Genomic DNA, 20,793 nt, shown 5'->3' with positions numbered 1-20,793 from the left:
TCTTTGCTATGTGTGTCCTAAATCAACTTTTCGGTGTTTTTCCCTGACACAGTTTTCAAGTTGACTTTGACCTGTGACCACACAGTTATCCTGTTTATTCTTTCCAACTGCTGATGGAATGTCAGCTTCCTTGCTTCCCTGGTACTTCTCCATTATTCCAGGATATATTGAAATTCAACATTTGTACCTTACTTACTAAGTTTTTTCAAAACCATTGAGTTCAAACTATGTAACCCAGGATTTAAAAATACTTACATACAGTGTAATTTAATAGTCTTTTTTGCTGTGGTTGGAATAGAAAGTATTTTGCCAGAAATACAATTACAGCATTTATCATCTTCCAAAATGGAAGACAAAAATAGGTCATTAACCACTTAAAAAAAAAAAAATTCTGCATCACTCTTTAACACCTCTAGCTAATAAGTATACCATTGCTAGGACTTCTGTTCCTGGTATTTGTGAAGTACAAATAATCCTTGAATGACAGAAATTGTGTAGCCTAGCTTCCTACAAATCTGTGTTTCATAGCTGACTGTAAGGTTTTATTTGAAGCTTTTCCCTTGCTTTGAGGCAATTATAAGTTCTGTTTCTCTCATATGCATTCTCTGGTCTCCAATAATATATAAACTTATGCCAGAGCATTTCTCCCAGTGGGAGTACTTACTGATTTCACTCCTTTAGCTGGTAATCTATTGTCAGGAAACTATATGAAATCAGCTCCCTCTAGGATATCTCTTCCTCCATCAGACCTTTCTGCAACAAGTTCAAAAATTAAGTGAGGTGTAGGGACAAGCAGACAGAAATTATAGTCTCAGCATTGTTTCCTTAGGAAAGAGGGCTTAAATGCCCTTTTTATTGCTCCTGATTCTAATGGCTGTAGAATTTTTGCTGAGGCCTTCAATTATCCTGATCAAGTGTGTTTTATCACTTCTAATTTGCGGTCATTTGTATTATTCTGCCTTTTACAGTTGTAAAAAGCAACAGTATATTTTATCTGTGAAGGCTCTAAATCCCCAACAGGAATTTGGCATTTAGGACTGGAATGCCAGCTGTTGATCTGGGATTATAGTGCCAACTGCTTTCATTTTTATTGTCATATTAACATCAAGTATGGAGTGCGGCACGGGGTAGGGACATGCCTTCTTCCATATCCCACTGCGTGTGGCATCTCCACATCTTGACTAGACCACTGCCTGATGTAACTGAATTTGTGCAGTTGAGTATGTGTTGTTTAGTTCTTCTATGCAGTTGCAAGCACAGTGTCAACCTTAATTAAATGAAATTAATAAAGGGGATGTAACAGTATGATATACTGTTTTACGTGCATTTTAGCATAGTTGTATTTATCTTTCTTATTTATACCCCAGTGGATAGTAGTTAATGCAGATTTTCATTAATGCTAATTTAGTGAAGTATTTAAATATTATTTATATATCTTTATTTCAACTCAGTTACATCCCTAATCCAACTCTAACCCAAAACAACTCTAACAACAAAACTGTTTAGAGAAATGTGCTTTGCTTTCAAAGAAAATGCTACATGGCCTTGAGCACAAGTGAGCGCAAGTACATTTCAGTCTGAGCTGCTGTTCTTAGCAAAAGTATTTTATATGTGTTAGGTGCTTAACTTGATTGATCTCTAGAAAAGATTTGTGTTAATATTGTCCATTATTATTGTTAGAAATTATTTTCCTTAAGACTCAAGGACATATATGACAGGGAGTACCAGTGATGCTGTGTTTTCATTTGAGTATGGGAAACAATACATCCTTTTGTACCTTGCAGGGACACATAGCTCTGTAAATTCTTGCAATCACCAGGCTGCTGCTGGTGATAATAAACTAGCAAAGTAATCTTCCTTTCAGAAGTTTTAAAAGATCATAGCACTAGTACAGATAAGGGAGGTTTTTTTCTAAAACTAGTGAAGTTGTAGAGAGACTGCAATTTAGTCATCATTACAGAGCAAGAGGGCTTTAATTTGAATCCATGGTGATTCTTAACAAAATTTCTGTTCTGTTGCTTGGTAAAGCATCAGACCTCAGCGCCACAGAAATGGCAAGCTGGAAGAGAAAAAAATTTCCTGTTTCTCTTTGTCCTGATCTAACCAGAGAACCAGTTTTCCAGAACAGATGTGAGATATACTGACATGAGTGTGCTCTACCCCTGCGCTTCAACTCCATTTGTACATGTACAAATGGCTTTCCATCCTGCTTGTGGGACATACTGATGCTCCTGTTTTGGCTGCCAGTGTGTTTAGTCACATTAAAAGGATATTTCTTTACACCAAAAAGAAATAATTCATAATGTAGATTTTTTTCTTTTGTAAGGCCTTTGATACAGCAATCATACAAGAATATACTAAATTGTGTAGACAGTGTAAAAACAATCTATTGAATACTGTTTTAGACTGTGAAGGTTCTGATCTGGATGCCACTAATACAAATGTAATCCCAAGACACTTCTTTGTATGCTAGAGCAATAGGAAGGTGAGCCAGTTAAATGATGACTTAGTATATATAATTGTGTTATGTTTTTTCCCCATTTTGAACATGTAGAGAATATTAATGTTAATCAATGTTTTAAGTTTGGCTGTTCAAAACAAAGAAACAAAAACCAAAAAAAACCCAAAGACACCGTAAGTACTAATACAAGTGCTAATAATATAGCAGCAAACATAAGTGGATATGGAATGTATGCAGAAGAATTTCATGGGTGTTTAACAAATTAATTAAACCTGGTTGGATGTATGAATAAAATAATACACTGCAACCAGTGGAATTTAATGTTTATCATCAAATGGTAAACGCTTTATTTAGTGTTTTCCATGTATTTTCCTAATATAGATATATACACACATTTTTAAAACTTTGTATGTTATAGGGGACAGAGCTTTAGTTTATTTTTGTTCTAAAGGTAGTAAGAGTTTGTAAGGTGTTTTACATGTGTGTGTATATACATGTATACATGGAGAATATCCATGAAAAATGTTATATATTGTATATATAAAATACAGATACAGAAGTGTGTGTGTGTGTGTGTGTGTGTGTGTGTATATATATATAGTCTTTTGTATATATCCTTATATTCTAAGGAGATATTTCTTTATATTTTTTTTTACTGCCTATGTGATGTTATGCTATTTTTTTAAAAAAATCGTAAATTACATTAAAATTTTCTACTTACATACATTAAATGGAAAGAGGTGGCAATTCACAGTGAGCCTGTTCTTCAGAACCTCTTCTGTGCAAAAGATGCTATACCTTGTTGAATGAAGGAGTTAGCACTGGTTTTGTTTCTTGTGAGTTGTGTATTGGCTTGTACCTCAGCTTTTCTGGTCATGTAAGCATCACTAACAGAGGACTGTTACAGGGGACACTGTAAGTGGAGGTTTTTTCTTGTACCTAGAAAGGGTAATAAGGTGTGACAGCAACTGGATGTGCAACATGAAGCTGTAAATTGTGGACACTAGACCATGTTCCTTCCCTTCTGCTGTGTTCTCCAGCTGCCTCTCTGCAGCTTTGTGGTGAAGGAATCCTGTTAAGAATCATGAGGGAGAGCTTTCTCAAGGTGTTGCCTCAGCATTTTGCTGCTGAGAGAGGCAGGAGTTTGTACTACATTTTTATTTTCCCCCCATCATCTTTTTGGTTGGCCGGGAGGAAAAAGCTGACTGCAATGTAGATGGGCATCTCACATCTCTAATAATGTGAATCAGCATCTTAATCTGTAAGACATTCACACACAAAGAACTAAGGAAAAGGCGGGCTTTGTCCCAGCATCATTTGCAGAAGTGGAGAGCAAACCCCTACATTTTAGCTGGCTATTCTTTTAATTTATTTATCTATATTTTAACAAAAGTCAACAGGATTTTGGATGTGACCATTGTGATACAAAGAGCATCTGTTGAGGCAGAAGTGGGATAGTTTTGTGCTTTTACTTCACTAGAAAATAATCTGTATAAACTAAGCATTGTCCATATTTATGCTTTTTAAAATTAAATAAATAGTCATAAAAGAAATTCACCATAGGAGATGTTGTCAGTTCCAAAGTAAGGGATTATTTAATGAGAATAGTGTAGATGCAATCTCCTCGTACCTGAGGACAGAATTCAGTTGTCAAGATCTTTTCTAGTGGTATGTTCCTGTGAAATGTAAGAATAACAAATGTTCTTGGAATTGTAACTCACGGAGTCAGCCATCATTCCTACCCTTCCCCCTGTAATGACCACCCCGATTCAGTCAGAGTTGTGTTGCCGCTTATCCCGTGCTGACAGTTAGTCACTTCAGATGGTTTGTTAATTTTTGTGACTTTAGGTAGGAAGAAATTGGCTAAAATACAAATACCAAGTGTCAAACAGGGAGAAGATAAGCCTGGTACCTAATGAATTGCTTGAGCAATGAAACCCACTCTCTCAGCTTACCACAGAGAGGTTTGGGGTTTTTTTAATTGAATTCTGATTTTAATGAACTGGCAGAACTGCAGAACATATTCTTAAATCAGTAAGGTGTTTATTTTAGTTTCCTCAAAGTTCCAACTGTCACAACCCAACAGTGGGAGAAAATTATGCAGCATTTCAAAATAAACCTATTATTGGCAACCTTAATGCTTTAACTGTAATTTTTATAGTTGTTGAATTCCTTTTTTAATACAGCCAAGGAGAACCTATCTACCTACCAGTCTTCTGTACCAACACATTTAGCATTTAATTGGTGCTGAATAATGTGTGTATTTTGACAGAAGTTTGTAATAGAACACTAATTAAAATAAATGATTTTTCAAGAGTGTAACAGGCATGTCAGACCGCTCCAAAGTAAATGTTTCTTGGATATTTGTATGCAATTCTCAAATTTCTCAGTTTCTGCAGTACCCTAATTTGATTCCTATCACAGTAAACTGTAAAACTCAACTGACTTAAATACAAAGTTACGCTAGTGCTGCTGAAGCAATTTTTGCAAATCCCACCTCTGAACTTAGCTCAGCAACACTGAGTATTGTTTTCATGTGGACAAATTGGACAGCTTGTCCAAACCTTCAGCTTATTACTAACGTTGAACACTGAAACAGCTCAGTGTAGACTTTTGCTTCTTTCTCCAGGTATTAAATGACACCTAACAAATGCATATAAGTTCGGCTTTTCAAGGAAAATTTTGAGGCTTCATTTTATCCTTATGGGAGTTTTCTGTGACCCTATTGTTAAAGTATTTAATGTCCTTGTCAAAACTTCTTTATCATCCATTATAGGTATAACATTTTATTAACAAAAGGCTTGGTCAAATGCTGAGGAGCACTGTTCCTCTATTACATAGCAAGATATTTTTTTCCTGGCTATAGTCACGGGATTTCAGTTGCAAACTGTGGAATACTGGGCACTTTTTTTTTCTTCCCCCCCCCAATATTAGCATCTGGCTTTTTGGCAAAGCCTTCAAGCATTTGTGCTGGCCCTGTTGGATTTAACTTTGCACTCTGCTGTGCTGGATTGTTAACTTAGTAGGAGTAAAAACCCAGTGGTGTTGTTGATAACTGGGTGGTCAAGTGGTATACTCTCCTGGTTTTAACCCTGCTTGGAAGGGAAGTCAAAGCTACCAGGTCTCAGCTAACAAGAGAAGATTTCTGTGTGAAATCTTTGTATGGACATCCTGTACCTCCTAGCATTCCCTAACAGGAGGCAAGCTACGTTTGTTTATTCAAGAATCTTTTGTTGACATGAGTTATGCTGGTACGAAGTACCAGAAAAACCCCACCAAAACCCCAAAAAAACCCAACCACCAAAAAACCCCAAACTCATACCACAGCACTGACACTGTTACCCTGACAAAAACCATTGGTACAGGTGCAGCTGTGCCGACAGAAAGGAGCTTCTGACGATGATGATTCTGCCTGTAACTTTGAAAGAAGGTTGTGCGTGGATGTGTGAGTATATGAGTATATACTTACGTGTATCTGGGCTGACAGACAGATCTTACGTGCTCATTCTACATCAGGGGTCTCTGCTAAGGTAGTGTGTGTATATGTGTGTGAAGGCAGGCTCTGCAGCGTAGTCAGCTCTGCACTGGTTCTCCTGCGCAGTCACCTCCCACCCTTGTGAAGCACCAGACCCCTGCTCTGTGGAGTCTGCAGCACAGGGACTGCAGCTCTTCTCAGCTTTCTGCAGTGTTTAGGAAGAGGTTAATCACATTCTTCGGTCCTTCTTGTCCTGGCAGAGTCTGTCTTTTCAGGATTTTGTTTTCAGTAATTTTTTGTTCATTCTTATTGAGAGGTGGGGTTTAAGATAGGTGTTCCTTTAGCTCTTCTCATTTACATATGCTATAACTTGATCAAGATTAGTTTTGCCACAATGGGTTAAGTATAAGTGACACTTATCTAAGAGAAATCAATTGCATATTGTAAAGTATATGGCTTAATTTTAAAAGTTCAACTTAGGAAAAATGGCTTTGGTTTGGTTTTCCTAGGGGTAAACATGCGTTCAAGAAAGAGAAATTCTTTTGAGTTTGTCGACCAATCTCTTTTCTTTGTAAATTCATTTTGAACAATACCAATGAACATACTAAATGACTTTGCCAGCCATTTGAATGAGATAAAGAAAGTGCTAGCCCTTTTTTATATATATATATATATATATATAATATTTTTCTTAAGATTCTGCACAATACATCATACTGTATTGTTTCTTTGTAAAATTCAGTTACACTTACTTAGCTAGCAGGTCTAAAACAGAGACTTTCAGTCAGTTTCTTAAGTAGCAGAAAGAGGACAGAAGTCATGAGCAGGCAATCCAGGGCAATGGCTGTCATTTCTCTGAGTAGATGTGTTCCTGGTGAGGATGCTGTGCTCTCAGTCATGCTCCGAGGTAAACCTGCCTCCTTCCCTCCAGGTATTTGATGCCTTCTGTGAAACTCCACAATCTACTACTTGGAGTTTAGGGTGTTTGCCCACATGCTAGGGAATTCCTAGGGCTTTGTTTACTTCTGGTTTTATTCATTAGCATTTGTAGTATCAAATATAGCAGAATATTCTATTTATAGTATTAGAAAGGAGGCCTTGTCCATGTAGGGTTATTTACTTGTTGTTACTATTTTGTTTCTTGTGTCTGTTTCATTACGTTTCCAGTTTCTCTTACAAGTAATCCTCCTGCCCGCCTTCAGCTTTTCTCTGCCCTAGTATGGATAAGAAGCTCAAGCAGAGTATGTAGTACAATTTTTATTAGGCCTCTATATGGGTAAAAAGAAGTCATCACTTGAAACTTTAGCATTGATTTTAGCTATAAGATGTTCCCATAGATGTGCACACATGCAATCCAAAGTAATTTGCCTAAATTAAAATTGCTTACTTTATTCTGTAATTTTAAATAGTGGGGATGTTTCTATGCTTTCCTCTTTATCTGTCCTCAGCTTTACAAAGCTTCTTGCTGAAGCTGAAGATATACTGAAGATCATTTATTACCTTCCTTTACCTTTTCCATACGGTACATATTTTTATTTTTAGTGCCTGTGGTGCAAGTATTTCTATAATTTATGAAAGTGTTTGAATGTGGTCTTTCTGAAGTGTTATATTTAGAATTGACTTCCTGGGAAGGAATTTCTCATGTTTGGAAATTGAACCTCTGCTGATTTCTATCTAGTTTATGTTGCATGCTCAGGACATTAATTTTTTTATTTATTAACTTTTCAGCAGTATTGCTTGTTTTGTGGCGGGAAATCCTCGGTTTTCTCTAAATTCTTAAAATGTAGTGATTTGATTAGAAATGTTTGAGGGTGCTGTGGGTTTTTTCTTCCTTTACAAGCTGTATAACTACTGTATTTAGGTACTGTTTTTCATTTTAAGGGTTAGGTTTATCTAAATCCAGTGGAGACACAGCATAGGTATTTGGGGTTTGCGGATCCCTTTACTGAATCAGACTCTGTGTAGAGAACTATTGATGGTAGGAATTAATATCAATGAGCAAATTAAAACCCCCAGGTTTTTATTTTTATCTGGTTTTAAGTAAAGCATAGGTATTACTGATCTAAGAGTTTAGAAACATATTTCAGAAATATTATTTGTTTCTGTCTGGATGCACTTAAATATTTGTGGACCTCTCTGAGATTTTAATTGGGGAAATATAATTAATTTTTATATTTCTTGGAGAAAACAAAGCTTATTTTTCATTCTTTTTCTGTGTTCTCTTGATATGAATGGAATATAGACAAAATTTTTTGGTTCTGTATTAGATTCTGTACAAATCAAATTGCAAAACAGTGCATTGAATGTGCACTGTTTTACAGTGTTTTCTGAGACCAGCAGCAGCAATCTGGGGAAAAGCTGACATTACAAAACCATGTAACCAGTTTCTCATTATGTGTGTGAAAGAACACTTTTAAATTATGATATAATTTCTTTATGTAAAACTATCTATTCAGGATATCTTGAGATGTGCCTGTGAACAGAAGGGGTTTATTATTTCATGCTATCACGGCAATGCTAAATTTATCGTAGCTGTAATCCTGATTGATTAAACAGATGATAGCTGTAAGTGCATCAGGATTTCAGCTAATTTTGTACTGATATTAAAAAAACAACAACAACAACAAAAAACCACAAACAAACAAAATAAACTATATTAGCAAGTAGTTTTCATTGTACTATCCTGGCCTCGTGACTTCTATTAACTTGGCTTCAGGTTGAATTTGTTGTTTTCAGGACTTAAAGTGCTATTCCATTTTAGGTGAAAATGCCTGTTTTGCTAAGGAATACAGTCGCATAGTCTGGCTTGGTGTGTCAGCTGTGTTTGCGCCTTGATACCACTACTTGTGGCGGTACCGAAGGATGTGCTACCTTACAGTGATGATACCTGTGTCAGAGAGGAGGAGACTGAATGTTTCCTTGTCAGATTGGATGAAGTGCACTTACATTAAGTGCTTTCAATTTTGGGTTTTAGCTTGGGCATTCTTTTAAGAGCTAAAGACAACTGAGATGTGTAAGAAGCCGTGAAAGACTTTGAATTAAGTGTGAAATTCTGTTATGATTTTTTATGAAAGAAGTCTGTTCAAGCTAGAAAAGCTTAGTAGAACTTTTATTTTTAGGTGTGCTGCATAGTTTATCTGTATTTTGCTGCTTGAGTGCAAAACTTTGATTAAAGCTTGCAAATAAATTATACCAGAAGTACCTCATCAGATAGCAAGGGGCAGAAAGCTGCAGTTTGGCACATGGCAGGTTTTTTCTGTCCTGATTCATATGCGTGCGAGAGGAGAGGAAATGAAGAGTGCTGTCATCAGCTGAAACTACAGGGAAGTTTTCTGCAGTAGAAACTGATAAAACAGATTGTAATTTAACATACTCAGTGTCGGCCTAATAGATCAGAGAGCTCTGTTTTATGTGGATCACTTATTGACTGAAAAAAAATTATCTCAAAGCAATAGAAGTAATCTGTGAATAATTATGGCCTTAAAAAAAACAACAAAAAACCAGAAAAAAACATCTCCCAAACAGTTCAATTTAGCATATGCGCAGTGAACCATTTCCATTCGAGGGTAGGCTCACAAGATGGAAGGAAAAGCACTGATAATGACAGTACTGTTACTTCTCCTGAGAAACCTCCGATGATTTTGAATAACCAAAAAACACAGGAAATCAAGGTCTGGTAAGGTGGGAGACTACTCTGTTATGCATTTGCTCTTTGGTCTGCTTCAGCTTAATGCCCTACTTATGACTAATTGTGTGTAGTTGTTTTAATCACAGTATCAGAAATGTTTTAGTATTAGTAGGCAAACGTACCATGTGTTCAAAATTTAAAGGATTATTTTTAAAAAGCAGACCATGCCAATTTTTGTGACTCATTAGAAAGCTTAACAATGTCACTTTTTCATATAAGCCCATCTTAATTATAAGATCATTAAGATATTCATTTGGAAGCTGTTGTCTATATTTTCTGAATTTGAAACTCTTAGAAGATTGAAGGCTAATGATCAAGTGAAAAAGACTTGTGTGTTTTCATATTTTTTTCCTTGAGGGATTTTTTTTTCCTCTATAAATAAAACTACTGGGGCATCTTTATATATGGATGCATTTTGCTCAGATTCTATCCTTATACATCATGAAGCGAAGGGACGCTGGGATACAGTGTTTGTTTCTATCTGATCTGTGAATATTTAATGGGAAAACATTTGGGAATAGGCAGAGGTGATAAGGTTATGTGTAAGGATTTTTCACAAATTGGTTAGGTACCACCCACAGAGTTTTGGTTATTTTGCTTGACAGAAAACTAAGATGAGCAATTATGGTTTGCTGTTTGTGACATCATTTATAAGCTAAATTTAATTTTCTACTGAACATCCGCTTGGTAATGTCATGGTAATAGCTTCCTATTGATTTATTAAATCTGTTCCTTCTCCTTCTTTGTAACTCCTATCAAGTTGCGCAAATGTAAGTCCATTTTATTACTAACAGGCTGTGAACACTGTATACATTTTAATTTTCTTTTTAGCTTTGCTCAGAAGTAACAATTTAAAATTGATTGGCTTATTCAAATTTATTTTCTCAGAATAAGCTATAGCTCTGAAGTCTCTCAGAATAGTTTGGGATTTTTTAAATTATGAGGCACTTTTACTACATTGCTGGCAACATGTAGGATTGTTTACGAATTGGTAGTATTTAAAGAACTTTAGAAAGGGGCTGATTTGAAGGAAAGGGAACATCTAGTTCTTGAAACACTATGTAAAATAGGCTATTGAATAAAACAAGTTTCTTCAAAAAGAACTTTTATTAAAAAGATTATGGAGAATGGAAGTGGTGGACGTGAACTGATCGGTATCAAAAAGTAAAGGAAATCTACTGAGACTAGTCTCACTCCTTTATAACAAGGTTTTGGCATTTGAATTTTGCATTAGATTTAAACAGTTCTGGAGCCTTCACTGAGCTGGAGGAGATTGTAAATTTAGATACCAGGAAAGGTTAAAATATAAAGCAGGCACCTTAAGGATACAGCAGCATATTTGCTGTCCAACATTTAAAAATCGCTACAAATTTCCAGAACATGATAAAAATAACAACCATTTTGGCACAACTTATGTTGAAAATTTGAAACTGTCTCGTTTCATTTCTCTCTTACTAATTTTGAAAGTTCAATGATTTGCTTATCTGTATTTAATCCTTTCAGATTTGACAACCATCAAGGCCCCTGCTTTATTTATATAAGCACTTTTGTGTCTCATTATCCCTGTGGTATGACAGAAGAATCTCAATTTCCTGCTTAACCCACTAACTTACAAGAAGACTTTTCCAGTACTCTGACTTGGCAATGTTGGTGGCAATTTACTGAGCCACAAAACATTTTTCACAGCCTATTTGTCTGATACATCGGGTTTTGGATCAATTTACTGTAAGGAAAAAATGGTGAGACTTTTTAGTAGCTTAACATTTGCTCTGTTTACCTGGATTGACAGTTTTCCTCCTTGGGTTAGAAGAATCTATTTAGTTTGGCTTTAATAGCAAAATGTGTAATCACTTTGTGGGAACTTAAACTGAAATCCGTATTTTCAGTCTGAAGTACAGTAGGCTTGTTTGAAAAGAAACTGAGAAACACCAACCTCAGAGAACTGGGTGTAGAAGAACTTGTCAATGTCTAATAACCTCAGATGGTTTTTCTCTCCTGCTCCATTAATTTAAATGAATTTTAAATCCTAATACTTCAAATCATAGACAGTTTTGTTTTGTTTTTTTTAATTTGAGTGCTATTGAATATTAATTCTATTTTTTATTATTTTTAAGTACTTGAGAAATCATAGTTTATCCTTAGGACACTGAACATGCAAAGCATGACTTTAAGCAAGAATATCAGCTGAAGTTTACAGTTACATCTGTTTTGGCTGTGTTATTTAATCACTTGTATCATTCAAACAGCAAGAAAATGAATGTACTTCTCAAAACATTAGTACAAGTAGCTTTGTTAACATTAGACAAATCACACTAGGTTTATTTCCAATGAGCTTATTGATACTGGTGTCTGGGACGACATGGGTTCCAGCCTGGGTCTTTCTCACACTTTTTGGAATTCACATCCTTATTCTCCTTCAGAACTAAGGACTGTGAACTTGTAGAGCTGCATTAACCTCAGGTAGGAAGCTCTGGCAAATGGTTTCCTGAAGCTTTCAGGAACTTAGTTACTTCTAAGACCCCTACCTCTTCACGAGGCTTGATTAAAATCAGCAAAAGGTGCCAAAATTTTCAGAGGAAACATACATGTGTCTACAAAGAATATTTGCGTAAGCTTTACAAATTGTTCCTGCACCATCTTGCTGTTTTTCACTGACACTTTTCCTTCATCAGCTGCCTAGGTTTCATAGGGCATGTGATAACCAGGCAGGTTTACTGCTGCCATGAAGAATATATAATGCTCGAGTTCTACCTGTCCTTCCTGCAATGTGTCTGACTTACCCTGCCTCCAGTTTTCCTGAAATTCGTTGCAACTTAATCAGTGAGCCCTCTACCTCTCTATCAAATTTAGGTAATCGTGGTTGAGGTTTGGAAGGTTCTGGGCAAGCAGGCAAGATTTACAGACAGAAGCAAGGTTTCTGTAATCTCACTGTCTGTAGAAGTCCCACTAAGAAGTCTATTCTGACACTCCTGTTGTAGTTAAATACAAGGATGTTCTTCATAGCATGACTGGTTGTATAGCAGGAATTCTTTAATGTATGGCAATATTTTTTCTTTAACGCTTGAATGCCAAATTGAACCTAATCTTTTCCAAGTTAATCAGCATTTGAGACTCTCCCCATCTTGTAATTTAGTAAGTGTGCCAAAAAGCCTCCATTAATCCTGTTTCCCAAGGACCTCAGATAAAACTTGGTAAGTCAGAAATAACACAGTGAATCTGAGCTCTTCTAGGACTGAGTTACTGGTATCTCATACAACAAAATCTGCAAAGGGAAGATATGGGCAGTCTTAAGGTGCAGTAATGCTGTATACTTCATGCTCACCTAAAAGTACGTGGGATACATTGTGAGCCAGAATATTCCGAGATACTTGGAACGCTTTCTTTTGAGGAATTCTAACACTTAAGAGCAAGGAGCTAAAGCAAAATAAAATTAAATGGGAAATTCATTTTCTGCCTACCTTGTCCAAAGATCAAACCTTTTGTATTCTCTCTCATTTTGTGCTAACAAATGACTCCATCACAATGTACGCTTCTTTAGAATAATTTGAAGTTGACATCACAGAATTTTTATATTGAGAAGAAATTGAAATTCATGGTGTTGGAAAGGAAGATGTAATTTAACCATCTAGTTAGCAGTGGGGAAGTTCTGGGTTCCAGTTCTTTCCTCTATGGAGTTTTTTTTCATTCCATCCCCTTATATGTCAAATACAAAGTCTCTCATGGGAACAGGACCTACCTGCTCCTGACTGAGCATCCTAACCACTGAACTAAAGTTGTTTTCTGCTGATCAGTGACAAAACTTGAACAGCATGGCTGGGAAGAGTACCCTTTCTTCCAGTTTCATACCTTTAAAAGGGAACAGCCTGGCTGACAAAGCATTGCACTATGAGCCATGAGTTTAAGGCTGTTTAAGCCTTAAACAGAGAAGGCCAGTTCTCTATAGTCCAACGCAAATGTAACCATTAGAACATTCCATGGAATAGTCTTGGATGTTTAATGTTCGAAATCTGTAGTTTGATGTCTAGCATATTTTTATTTTTTGACACATCCCAGTATCAATACAGATCACTGGATTTCGGCATTACTTGCATCTGTCCTTTATTACTTGACATGCTTAGTTCATTTGCATAAATCAGTTACCAAGCACGGAAAAGAGGGCTGAAAGAGAACTAGAGGTACCTTCTAATTTATTTATCTGTTTCTTTCATCATGATGAAATAAATGAAAGTGACATATCACCAAACACGATGCTACTATCAAACCTTTAGGAGAGTTCCATGTGGTTTAGTAGTGTTGTAAGTTAAGGTCTGATGTATATGCATGGGTATGTCTCTCTATCCCTATCAGCCCCATGCTCTGCACTTCATGGGTTCTTGCTTAGGGGCTGAGACATGTCCTGGCAGAACTTAAGTGTATGATGGAGCTTTTAACCCAGAGAGGGTGGTGAGACTTTCTTCTTTGCCCTCCTCTTCCTAAGGTACGAAAACTTCTTACCCCACCACAGTCTCTGCTTTTGGCCGTTCCCATGCCTAGACCCACAGCCTTCTACTGACTTTGTGTGTGGCATTTCTGTTTTGCTCTTGTGCTTTGCTAGTAAAAAGAAAAGCCCTTCCAGATAGATGGTGAACACAACCTGTCTCTTGTTTAGTTCTCTCATTGATGTAGACAGCACAACGCCAGCACTAAGGGAAGAAAAGGTTTTGGAGAATCAGCAACAGTGAGTCCACAGACAGAGCATGTTAGTTGGTCAGGACTGTGCAGGATGGCACTGAAGACACAGAAACAGTATTGTGGATAATGCAGCAGTATAAGTTTCTGATAATATTGATATGATTTAGTATTGCTTATATTTAAAATTATGACATTATCATAGTAGTAGTAGTATTTCATCCATCAGGCTCTGATCCTACCAGATGCAAAGGCAGGGTCAGCTACACAAATAATTTTTGATGGAAACTCATCAACATGCCTAGGTAATCCTGTAAAGGTTTGCCACTAATACTGCCTAGCAATTTACATCCTACAAGATTATTTTATAGACTTAGGAGATTTGTTTTTTAATGGCTGACAAGGATTTTAAGACTATTTCTTTTAAAAATCTGTTTGGCTTTACAACATCAATATGTTGTGGGTACAAACATTGTGTATTTTAAACACATCAGGTAAGACTGAAATTTCTCCTTTGCATTGCTGATAGATATTTTCATTAGCTATCAATAAATTTCAGAGAAACCATTAAACTGTAACCATTTAAAAGTTTTATTTTTTAAATGTTGTGGATATTGGAAATATAGTTAGAGCTCATAAAACTTGACTGCTACAGTTTATTGTAAAAATAAACTAAAACTATCTGAAGGTGTAAGAGGTTTTCAAAGAAATCTTAAAAACTCATTAATAAGTCAAGTAAAGTTGTTGTGAAGGACCTTCTGATGAATTAGTGATTATTTAACCTTTCATGACTCAAAAGTGCCATTAAGAACATCACAGACAAAACCAGAAGTGACTGGGAAGATCTTGCTCTCTCGCTTACCCTGGAGCAATGTCTGTATATCCAAGTTATTTCTCCCTTAGCTTTGCATTATGTGAGTCTTTTCTGTTGTTTCCTTCTGCTATTTTTCTGAGGGAATCAGTTTCTCAAAATGTAATGCCACTGAATAAACAACTAAAACCTACTTTTCTATTATTATTATGAAAGAAGATGTTAATTCATGCTAAACAAAGGTTTCATGCTATGAAGCTGAAAGGAACCCTTGTGATCATCTAGTCACATATGGGTTTTTCATCCATATGACTGCTGTGAATGAATTCCTTTGTGAACCAGAGCTATCTTTTTGAAGAAGACTCCCGTCAGCCATAGTATTAATTCAAGCCTTAGTTCAAGCTCTAGTAGTACAGCATGTAGTTCCTCCATCATATGTACCTAAAATGTACCTAAAGACTGTTGAACTTTTTCTTATTGCCTTATCCATCACAGCTGAAATTCTCTCTTAGGTCAGAAGTGTTATGAATCAGACCCGCTACGAGAAGCAAATCTGAAGGCCCTTGTGTATGTGCATATATGTGTAAATAGATACTTTTAAAAATTAAAAGCCACACTTTTCTACCTGTCGTCTTGTATGGTTCTAATTAAATGAAGACAAAGGCAACTGAGTCTTCAAACGCTGTTTCTGTATTCAAGGATGATGTCAGCAGTGGAGATCTGCGGTATCCCTCTGCTTCTGTCTTGGCAACAAGTTCAAAAAGGAAGTCAGAGAATGCGAGCGAATCAGCTGTGTATAATGCAGACAAGCAAACAGGCATCTCCTCCTCCCTGGGTAATGCTTTGGAGCACATTGTGGAGCAGCTGGATGTTTTAACTCTAGTAAGTGTACAATAACAGATAACACTTGCAGTAGAAAATGATAATGCAGTCAATGGGCAAAAAACTGAGGAACTGTGTTCATAAATCGGAATGTTAAAATCTATGGGTTATTTTGAATAGTTGTATAGTCACGTGACTCTACAACTTTTTTCTTTCAGTAAATATTGATCACGTGTATTGTGTTTGCTAAAGTGAAAGCTTCCAGCTACAGAATCGTAAAGATTATTGTTGGATTTTTAACTCTGGAGGAAAATTCAACATTTTTCAATAGTGGGATCCAGCATAGATTTGCCAGAAACCAGTTGTTTAGCAGACATTGTCAGATTCCAGCTTGAATAGTCACGCATTAGGAGGGGATGAGCAAAGTCAATTGGCAGTGTACCATTAAATCCCTTTTCAGACTTAGTGTTCAAGGTGTTGGCTGGCTTAGATAGGAATCTACGTAGTGGAATAATTCCCAGTGTCAATGAAACTGCAAACTAGTAGTCTCAGTCAGTGGCTGAGTCACTTGTTTGCAAACGCTCAATACTTCTTTTTTAGTAATCCAGATTTAGCCGATCTATGTTTTAAGAAACTACTCTGTCTGTAATACATCTGCATTAAACCAAATCAAAAGGGAGTGGCTAAGGTTTTTATTCTGCACTCTTTTGCAATAAATATGTTAACTCAAACAAGTTTTGGGAAATATGGAGTGAAGCCATCAGTTGAAAATTACTTGTGTTGTAAATTGGATTAAAAAGAAACTGCCAGTCTGTGTCCAGAAACCTACCTTTTCTGATTAAGGTAATCTCTTGGAGAATGCCTTTTAATAGTGGGGTTTTTTCTCACTTCCTTTTTTTTTTTTTTTATGCCTTAGAAGTTTCTTTTAGGATTTTGGAATACATCATTTAGGGTCACCAGTGATGGCTGTTTTTCTACTGAAATATGGATGCAGCTTTCAAATAGTGTTTCAGAGTAATTTATATATGCAAGGATGTATTTCTCTCTCAGAGAAAATATTTTGTGAAAACAATTTTAAACCTTTAGACAATCTCCATAGATGCAAAGCCACTATTTTTAAATACAGTTATAAATAGTGGAATAGCTAAGGAAAAGTCATCTTTAGGATATTTTTTCCTGTTGATTTAAGGTGATTTTTCTTATGTTACTGTGTTGTACACTTTTATGATACTGTGTGAGTAATATAAAACCAAATTGAAATTACCGTCCTTTTCACACAGACTATTTCAATCCTGGAACAACGTCTGACTTTGACTGAAGATAAATTGAAAGAATGCTTAGAAAATCAGCAAAAAATGTTACTTCAGGGAAGACAGGAAGAATAAAAGATGAAAACAATATGTATTGATGAATATGTTTCATATATTCACGAGGAAAAATAAATGTTACTTCATTGAATTTTGCTATAATAAAAAATCCACCTTTCTTAACAAGGCAATGTAATAAAAACTGAAGACAAGAAAAAACCCCCACGTTTTTAAACATTGGTAGAAAACAGGTATTCTGGTTATATGTTTAATAATGTATAGCCCAGTCAAAACTAAGTTTGTAGGATAATTCTCATTGAACATTACAGGATTCTTATTTCAATGTAAGATTTTTGAATATGACTAAGCAACAAATTACGTATTTTAGGTGAATAGCAGTTATTATGGAAGTGCACTGTGAGGTTTCTTAACTCAGGTAAGGATTGTGAAAATAATGGTCTTTGTGCTAAGGCAACATTTCTCAAGCATCTAAATTAAATAAGACCTAATTAGCCCTAACTCTAAAAATGCCAGAGGTTTTCTTTGTCCCTTACATACCCTCAAATATTTTACCAATAAGTAGCAACAGTAACTCTTTATCTTCTAAACATTTTAGCGATGATTGCAGGAAGATACAATGTAAAAACTTTTAGTTATAAATACGAAAATGAAGTCACTTAAACTTTGAAAATAAGATTGCACCTGTGTGAATTCAGCTGCAAGACTGAAGTTGAGCACTTCTTCTGATCTCATCCCCATCAAAATTCATTTTTCAAATTTAGAAAAATAAAAGTCAGCTTCATACTTCTGAAGAATATATTTGAACCAAACAAAATTATGCAAAATCTGTATCATAAATACAAAAGATTTGCATCCTCCAAGGACTACAGGTGCTCAAGCTTTGCATGCTAGGAATGTCCCCCATCAGTTAATGAATGAAGCCATAAATCAAGAAAGACCTTGAAATGTATGATGCTTTTGGTTTAGTTCTAATAAAAATGTAATTTTTAGACAGGCAATTGTAGGTCTTGTCTTTTAATAGAAAATGTCTATGCTTCTTTATGTCTACCTATTATTTTTTAATTGCAATTGCAGAAGACCTGTTGTAAATCCACAGTCAAAACTAGGTAGTCATCCATTTCTGCAACTTCACACTTAGTATGTTGAAAAATAGGACACTTGAAATGGGGGGAGCATTTTAATCCAATTCTGTAACTGACTGTATATAGCTAAAGCCCATTTCCCAGGCTGAACCTCATTAACATCAATAGAGTTCAGCTTAAGTACAGAAGCTCACTGTGCAAATACTATTGCAGTTCAAGCCAAAGCAATGAGTAGTCAGTTTTTCTTTTACAATTTTCCATTTTCTGTCATAGTAATCACCTTCAGATAGCCAGATGTCACCACGCTTGCTTGGTAAACTCTGAATTTTACCAATAACCTCAATGTAATTTCAGTTCAGTCTTATGTAGTACTTTTTATCACAAAGAAGTGGTCCCATAAAAATTTTAGATGCAACTACTTCTATGCAACACCCTAGCCACAGATTTTTTTGTGAAAGGATTCTTACATATTCCAATGTAAACAGCCTGACCTTTGATTATGCAACTGTTTTAATGCTATATAATGCATAGTTATGTAAATACTGTCTTTTAGGTCAGGTGGACTTTGCTTTCTGCATTTGCAAATATTCTTGTGGTTTTTGCCTTTTCTTGGCTCCATTGGAAGACACAAAAACATGTAGTTATTAAAATCCTTTGCTTATTTCTTGTTTTCTTTAAGTGGAATATATGTATGGTCTAAAACTATATTGTTTTGGGGGTTTTGTTAAGCTTTTCAGGAGTATTTATCAACAAGATCTGGAAATTTCTTTTCCATATTTTTTAATAAAATCTGTTGAAATTTTCCTTTCTGCCTTAGTTTCTATCACTAGTCCTTCTTCCTTTTCAGTACCTATTATCTGGAGCATTTACTACTTAATCCAGTTTATTCCTCTGCTGTTTGTGAATCTGGTGAAGTGACGTAACATTTCCAAGATTAAGATACGTTCCTGTCACTCTTTCAGGTGGTCTGTTGATATCAAAACTCAACATGCATGGCTCTTGGGATGCCTGTATAACTAGAGAACATGATGGAGGTATTTTCCTCAAGCTGTTATGGCTCTCCTGAAACATATCCAGATAATGTGATCTTTCTTTTAAAGGAGCATTGATGTGGGATAGTTATCTCATTCTCTTCATCTGTATAATTTCAAATAAAGCTATAGAATAGAAAAACTTCCTTTAAAAGCACGTGAAGAGGCTGGTTAAACTATCTGAAGCCTTTAGGGTTTGTGTTCTGGTAAATAAATGGTGACTTGACTAATTTGAATTACCTTATAGAGTTAGAGGAAAATGACTGCTGTTTAGCCTTAGTTGTGCTTCTGCACCACGTGAAAAAATAATTGCATGGGTCTTATTAAATTATTATGAAAAGTATATCTGTATTGCAGGTGGCAGTGAAATACTGAAAATCACCCATGCTTGTTTTAAACAAGCTGAACCGTGTACCTCATACAGTCCTGCTTTCTTCAAGCTAAGTTATCCCTCTGACAGCAAAATGTAAATAGGCCACCCTGCTGGAGAAAGGCTGCTTCCAGCATCCAGGCCAGCTACTGCAAAAATGGCTCAATTACTTGTTAATAATAATAAAAAAATAACTCTAATGTCTCAATGACGTGCAATAGATCCCTGAGGTTTGTTGGGGAGAGGGAGAAGGCAGCAGCAGGAATAACCTCTCCTGCCAGTATCACTGGGGGACTGTCTCTGGAGGAACCCAACTTCAAATTTCTGATGTGTCAAAGTGTTACGCGGTAGCTCAGCAATTCATTTTATGTGCTTCTGCAGACATTTTGAAACAAAAATGCTCTTACAAATTGAAAGAAATGCTGCCAGTTACTCCTGTGTCTTAAATTTTATTTGTAACTCTCATCAAAGTTTAGTGGAATTTCAATGGAATTTTTATCTTGGGTAATACATAAAGCACAATGTTGAGGCAATAAAGGTATTTTTCTCAGTTTTTCATTTTGGATGGCAATACGCACTTCCTTTGGGAGCATGTTTAGAGGTTCCTAATTATCACCCAATTGTAGACACCGAATGGCTAAATGTTGCAATGTTGGATCTTAAGGCATTTTACTTTTTCTTTTGATCTGAACATAGAGGTTTTCAAATACTAGGGACAGTTTATGCCAATAGTCCATTATGCTCTATGGACCAGCCTGACAACCTAAACTCGGTTCTGGGTTTTCTCTTTTTTATTTTTTGGAGGCTGGGTGTTTTTGGTGTGTGTTTTGGGGGTTTTTTTTTGGTTTTTTTTTTTTAAACACTCATTACATTCTCCAAAAATTTTCAGTATTTGCTTTTTACTACTGTTGAAACATTTTTTATAAACTTACGGTTTTGGAAAATGTTCCTGGAGGCAAATGTATCTGAACAACTCCCTTGTCTTTGGGGGATTGTTGTTTCTTGTTTTTGCATGTGTAAGATAATAATTCATTATTTGGTTATCTTTATGGTGAGA

The 20,793-nt window shown here is 35.8% G+C and overlaps 1 protein-coding gene across 13 annotated transcripts in view; it reads left to right on the top strand.

The window, feature by feature from the left end:
* POC1B (POC1 centriolar protein B) overlaps nucleotides 1–20,793 on the top strand; it is a 72,269-nt gene that overhangs the window by 36,401 nt on the left and 15,075 nt on the right. For 2 of the 13 annotated variants that reach the window (XM_055710932.1, XM_055710931.1), the window contains exons 11-12: nucleotides 15,761–15,985; nucleotides 17,206–18,251. The exons of 9 other annotated variants lie outside the window; for them this stretch is intronic. In XM_055710932.1, coding sequence (XP_055566907.1) covers nucleotides 15,761–15,985; nucleotides 17,206–17,310 — 330 coding nt within the window. In that variant the 3' untranslated portion in view covers nucleotides 17,311–18,251. Of the gene's footprint in view, nucleotides 1–15,760; nucleotides 15,986–17,205; nucleotides 18,252–20,793 lie in introns of those variants that run through there. 2 more of the 13 variants (XM_055710934.1, XM_055710933.1) reach the window with 1 other exon arrangement.

The sequence above is a fragment of the Falco cherrug genome, chromosome 5, assembly GCF_023634085.1.
Source record: "Falco cherrug isolate bFalChe1 chromosome 5, bFalChe1.pri, whole genome shotgun sequence".
Taxonomy (NCBI): domain Eukaryota; kingdom Metazoa; phylum Chordata; class Aves; order Falconiformes; family Falconidae; genus Falco; species Falco cherrug.
Note: the sequence above shows the minus strand (reverse complement) of the source record. Positions and strands in the feature narration are given on the sequence as shown.